Below are 6,736 nucleotides of genomic sequence, written 5' to 3'. Positions count from 1 at the left end.
AGCAAATGGTGCCCGTCGTCACATTTTAATATCTTTACCATATACGCTTTGCGTTTAAAAAAAAAGAAAAAGAAAAAAAGAACGAAAGAGAGTTTGCATTCAAACTGCATGATTGAAAAGTTTAAAATACTTTACACACTTTACCGGGACAAACACATCTGCGCACTATACAAAGCACTCATTTGCATGTTCCATTTAGTTCAAGCATTTACGTCGGCTTTCACGACGTGTGTCGGTTTGATTAACAGAATAATTATTATTGCAGCAATCCGCGTGGCTTTGAAATATACATATATTTACAAAAGTCTCGTTAAGTTCATGATATTCTCAATCGTTAGTCCTGTACGATGAACAAGAGCGTCTCTTTTAGACAGCGGGACAAGTAAGTCTCCTTTGATGGAATCTAGGGATAGCGCCGACGTGTAACAAATTCAGAGTCCAATCGGGAAGGGCTGCTACGTGTTCTTCCTTTGTCGCTTGCCTGGAGTTGCTGTTGATGGTTGCCAGCGCGGACACAGCTCTCCTAAAATACCGACCTCTCCTGCTCGCCTTCAGCTTCTTTTGCTCGATCTGGACATCGCGCACGAACTCGAGGATGCCCTCTTTCAGCTTGCCGTTGTCGGTGGCGGCGGATACCTCTCGGAAAGTCCAGCCGGCGTCCCTGGCCAAGCAGTAACCCTCCTTGAAGCTCACGCAGCGCCCTCGCTCCATCTCTCGCTTGTTGCCTAGCAACATGACGGGTAGGTGGGACTTGCCGTGGAGCTCGAGCTGGTCGGCGAGGAGGCGGGCCTTCTCGAAGCTGGAGCGATTGGTGATCGAGTAGACGTAGAGAATGGCGTCAGCCTCGACCAGGTAGTCTTCCAAAGAAGACTGGTTGGCCGTGTCGTAGAGCTCGACCTTGGTCAGTCTGCCGTCTATCGTTTCCAACTTTTCATAACAGCTCTCTGTAACAGAAAGAAAACGAAAAGGAAATTCGATTGAAGTGACTGGTGATTGCACGACGTATAAATGGTTATTATTCGCACCTGGTGGCTGGTATACTTATACACTCTACCAACAGATATATGCACACCAATAATATAACTATGGTGGCTACATTAACTTATATAATATAATTCCCACAAGACCGGGACAAAAATATATCAATCTATTCTGATGCAGCTTAGAAACTTAGAAACAATGATTACTCGTACAAATTTATATTTCAGTCGTCTAATAATAATTTCAAACGTTTACGTAAAGCTATAAGCCTAAACATCCCTTAAAAGTCTGTATTTACCAGAGCATATGAGTCATTTTAACCTTGAAAGTCAAAGTAAGCAGATGTGCGGCTGCAAAATTACTTAAGAAGGCGAAGTTGGAGAGTCCTTTCAGGTTTGTATATTCATGTAGGTTTCAGCGACAATTATTCACATTTTTGGAGATAGTTTAACAGGTCTCGTTGCTACCACAGATCACAAATTACGGAAATTACTCACCTAGCGTGGGGTCGTATTCATGCAGGTAACGCCCACAAAGGAATCGCACAGAAATTGCTGAAACGAGAAAATAAAGAAGGGAGAAAACATTAATAGAACCATGAAAACATTGCAGCGTGGGGAAAAAATACGCAATGGGTAACGAAAATGTGCGTGTGTATATGGATGGGTTTGTATGCGTTTGTGACTGTCTGCGTGTGTTTGTCATACGACAGTATGTGTGTACTTGTTTGTGAAATTTTGTTTGGTCTTTTTTACTCTTAAGGCTGAATTGTTTAAAAGAACAATTTACCACAACGCAAATTCAATTAGGTCCTTGCTTGCATTATTCGTTAAGGAATGTTAATACATAATCCCATAAATGACTCATAACAGCTGCCCTGGAGAACCTGCATACCATCGCCTCGGTATTTGACAAATAAAAAGGGAGAACTTTTCAATGGAGTAGAAAAGGAGAAATTGGTTCGGACAAGTGCCAGGAGCGGCGCACATTCCTTCTCTTTAGAACATCCCTCGACACAATTCATACACACACGAGTGGTTTTTAACACCGATTCACGAAAGCCTCATCCTCCCACACCTTGGGTACAATGAGGCTCAGATCCAGAGGGTCACAGTACGCTAATCATCTCAGCAAATATCACTGGTCACTGGTTTTCTTCGGGCTCTCCTCTCGTGATTTTATCTCAGGGTAACAGTCGGATTACACCGTCTTTGTACTCAAATGTAAAAAAGCAAAAAACTAGATTATTAGGGAGGATTACCAATGATTAAACCCCAAAGTAAGCCTTACATTATGCCTCAGTAGCTGAATGGTTAGCGGGACCTTCTACAGGGCTTTTGGAAGGGTCCCGGACTTCATGTTGTTTCCCTTTGATCAAGAAAAAGTCTTTAGTGATCTCGCTTTTGTTTTCCCTAATCCTAATCGCATTGTGCAAGATGAGATATGTAGCGGTGTAAAACCACTTCGTACGTCATCAGTTCATAATCTAAATAAGATTTGCTTCAACCTGGTACAGGCTTGTGTCGAAATCACCAAAAGTCCAATTTTGTCTGCTGTTTTACCGACCCACTCTCACTATTAGCCCTTATCACATTCCCTATCATATGAACTTGCCTCCGAAGCCAAACATAAAATAAGATGTAATATCTTGTGTCACCAACGGTATTTTGAACTGATTTAAAATGTTTCTACTGACATCCATTAATCATGGTGGAACAGATATTGCTGTCGGTATCTCTTCATGTCAAACTTTATCACACTTAACCTATTGTGGTAAGCATGTCAAATTTAGTGTGTAAGTAAAACGGTTTCCCAAGTCATGACAGTGTAGGATAATTGTTCAAAGTAATCATCTATATACCCTGTTCGAACATTATGCTTTTCTTCTTTTATCGGGCAAGTCAAAGAAATTATTTTGCCTAAAGATATACGATGGAACCCTATTCGTTCACCTTGCTCGAATATCTATTCCCTAGTTAACTCGAGACAAACGGAGAAGGTCTCTTGAAGAGCCTTTAATGACTTCAAGGCATTTAATTTAATCATTAAGGGAGTTTCCGTTAATTAGGTCAACCCTCGTCGTTGTTCTAGTGGTCTTTTCGTTTCTTATCGAGACTGAGGTCACAATGTGGGTGAATTGAGTCATTAGTCATTATCAATCACGTGCGTGAGGAAAGTGTGACACTGGTCCTGAAACATGTTTGACTGATGACTAAAATCAGCGCCAGCGCAAAGTGAAAGGAATTTCTCTTGACACTATAGCTCTCTCTCTGTCATATGTCTTCATTTTCGTTTGTCTTCGAGTTTGAGTCAGACAAGACAAGTGTAATGCGGATCATCCCTAACTAAATAAACATAGTATTGGGAAGATGGTGGCGGCACACTTGGTCTAAAAATAGCCATGGAAACGCCAGAGAGTCAATACATCCTCCTCCGTTTGACTGTCAACATGGAGGTTACTAGGTGAAGAGCGCTATTTCAGCTCTACTCAGGAATGTCCTCCAATGAGTCAGATTTAAAGTGTTGCCATGGTATTGAGACGGGGGAGTTGAAACACCCTTCTTCTCCAATATGAATTGCTTTGTGTATCACAGGTTGTTGCGAGTATAAGCCGCTCTACCACTATTCAAAAAGTGATACTCCGCTGATGATGAACCACGTTTCCCATTTTCTCATTATGAGCATTATCTCACATCTCTTTTTCTTTCTCTCACACACACACAAATACACACACACACAATCTATCTCCCCCTTTCTCTTTATTTCCTTATCGTAGTATCTTAAAGTGAGACAAATTATGGTATAGAAGAAAATCGTTTACTTTTTCGTAAGTACTAAAGACCCGTATTCTAATAAACCATTCCTGACAACAGGCTTCATCTTCAATATCCCCGCTAGTCTCAGGGAAATCATTTAGAAACAAGCTTCAAGAAATAAGATATGACCGACCAAAAAAAAAAAATACAGTTAAGGTCAGTCAACAATTGTTTCTGACATGTTTAGGTTTAATCCCGCACGTGACTTCTATTCTACACAGAAGAGACAGCGCCGCCGAAGCTAATGAGTCACGACAAAGTAAGTGGTTTAATTATTACCAGGTAAACAAATCGATTAGGAGTTTGCCTGGACGGGGGACGCCGGAGCACCTGGGCCTCGCTAGCTCTAAAATTGGGGGAAAGGTTACCTACTCTCCGCATCCTTACCCTCATCAACTAATTCCCATCATTTGGCAGCCTAACCCCTTGATAATCCAATTAATAAAACTTTATCCGTTCCTTCTGTGCCAGGCCATCTCAATAACAGTATGTATAGTGTGTGGTTTGTAATTTGTATTTACGGCTTCTCGCTGCCCATTTAACAATCATTTGGAATGTGTATATCTTTTAAGATGATTTGTTGATTTGTACCAAGCAGAAACAATAAATGAAATGAAAACTGAAATGATAATTGCTACTAACCATTAACATTACATCTGCAAGAAATTATGCAGTCTGAGCACGAATGCAAATCAACTACATATCGCATTTTTGCTTATTTCAGTAGGAACATTTTAATTTTCTGAAAACACATTGTAGACACTCTGCCATCTCACGCATTTGTTGTTTTGTTTTGTTTTGTTTTGCTTTGTTCTCGTTTGGATTTTTTTTTTCAGTGAGCGTAAGATCATGAAGAAGTGAAAGTGTTTAATCTCAAAGAATATACCGATAGAACAGAAAGCTATCGGAAGCTTATAGGAGGAGCACTGTACGGCTTACATTATCCGATCACTGCTAAAACGTATGCGTACCGAGGACAATATCATGCAACCTGATAAATAGAGATACTATCTTGCCCAGATCGAAACTCACCGGATTTCCCCACGCCATCCTGTCCGAGGAGCACGAGTCTGAAGTTGTGCTTGTCGGTTTTATCGGTTCTCAGTATCGGCGAGTGATCGGGTTTCACCGCGGAGAAAGTCACTGCCCTCTCCCGGTCCTTGGTCTTCTGCACAGAGCGCAGAGTGCTGGACGGACGTAATGGAGGGAAAATAGGGAGGTTAACCCTCGAACAACTGTCATGTCAACATCACACTGAGGGTTGCATACAAAATAGTTCTGACAGTGCAGTGCTGACAGATTTTGCTGTGATATACAAATATTTTTTTTTCTATAATTGGCGACAATAGGATGGAAAATTGGAATAATTAGTTCCGCGGGAATGACATTTGCTCCATGAAACTGAATGTTCATCGACAGAACAAATTACGGATTCGAGAGAGAGAGAGAGTTTGGATGATAGTACCAACATGAACATAATATACACATGGAATATGCATTGATAGTACCAACACGAACAGATAAGCATGGAATGTGCATTGACATTAGTACCAACATGAACAGATAAGCATGGTGGAATATGCATAGATTTCAATATCGAAGGAAATATTTTATCTTCGTATGAATCTAATTCATTCAACACTTGACATCCAATACATCTTGGACAATGACCATTGCAATAATATTCTGACAATGAAATCAGCTGCAGGCATTGAGAAATAAAAAGAGATTAAGTTCAGATCCCAATGCACTTAGGAGCTCCTTAAAAGGAGATGTCAAACTGCTTCTAAGACAAAGTAAAGACGCGAGTTCGAGTATTCTTACCTTTTGATGTGTGGAGAAATCGTCATGTTGAAAGATACAAAGAGTTTTCTTTCCCAAACTGGAAAAGTCGTCAAAATATAAATGAAGGATGCACAAAGTTGCGGAGTATTCCTCTCGGTGTAAGGAAGCGAATACTAACGTGTAATCCCGCGCGACTTGGCGTCCAGTTTTACCAGAGTGTATCAACGTTTACTGTATGCGTGGTAGACGCGTTATCAACTGAATGCTTGTTGACCCGTCGTCTGCCTTTTATACGTCCTGGGACAATGGTAGTTGCGGGGGCTGTGATATAGGGTCGTGATGGGGCTTCTTTGTCCAGTGAGAGATCGGTCTGTTCTTCTCGGGGGTAGAAAAAATAAAAACAACAACAACATCAATGAGTTTCGTCCTGCGAGTTGATCCACCTCGGTTACCTAGAAATCTCTGAAAACGTTAAAAAGTGTCTTTATCTCGATGTGTTGTTGTCACCTTTACAAGCTTTTACACACCAGCTTCGGTTGAACGGTAGTGCCCTCCAGGGTCAGAAAGGAGAGAAAGAGTGAAAAACAGGGAAAGATATATAGAGAAAGAGAAACAGAGGGAGAGAGAGAGAGAGATGAAGAGAAAGAGAGGGAGAGATACACAGACAAAAAAGAATGTTAGCTTGTTTTGAGAATGTTTGCAATATAACATTTTAACTGTTGTTTTCACGCACGTAAGATTTCGAGTTTGTTTATCTCGCGTCGGGTCAGAATAAAATGTCATTAAGGAGACTGTCCTTCGTATTAGTCACACTGGTGGGCTGGCAGGTGTAATGTGGTAATGTGCCTACAGGTGAAAAACAAATAACAGCAGAGAACAGGTGGGAGGTAGCCATCAGCCATCCGCCAAAACAAACAAACAAACAAACATACATACAAAAACACACACACATAGCTGCCCCTCTCCCCATCCGTTTCTGGAAAAGGTCAGAAATTACAAACAACAGAAGGTAAGGCAAACAAAATAATTCATTACAATGGATTAGATCATTAGCAATATTATTTGACATTAATATTTAATTTCAGCAGTATGTGGTATATATACTATTTCCACTTTGAAAAAAATTGTAACTATATGCTGTAATTGTAATCAGT

At 40.7% G+C, this 6,736-nt stretch overlaps 1 protein-coding gene across 1 annotated transcript; it reads right to left on the bottom strand.

The window, feature by feature from the left end:
• Nucleotides 1-366: 366 nt before the first annotated feature.
• LOC139744723 (GTP-binding protein Rheb-like) lies at nt 367-5,647 on the bottom strand. Its single transcript, XM_071655146.1, has 4 exons — nt 5,622-5,647; nt 4,830-4,984; nt 1,479-1,535; nt 367-944 (listed from the first exon to the last, which is right to left on the bottom strand). The coding sequence occupies exons 1-4, from the start codon at nt 5,645-5,647 to the stop codon at nt 367-369; spliced, it is 816 nt and encodes a 271-aa protein (XP_071511247.1).
• Between the last annotated feature and the right edge of the window lie 1,089 nt (nt 5,648-6,736).

This window comes from Diadema antillarum, unplaced genomic scaffold, assembly GCF_040938485.1.
Source record: "Diadema antillarum isolate AM-2024a unplaced genomic scaffold, OU_Dant_1.0 seq00001206_RagTag, whole genome shotgun sequence".
Classification (NCBI taxonomy): Eukaryota; Metazoa; Echinodermata; class Echinoidea; order Diadematoida; family Diadematidae; genus Diadema; species Diadema antillarum.
This window is presented reverse-complemented; position numbering and strand designations above follow the sequence as displayed.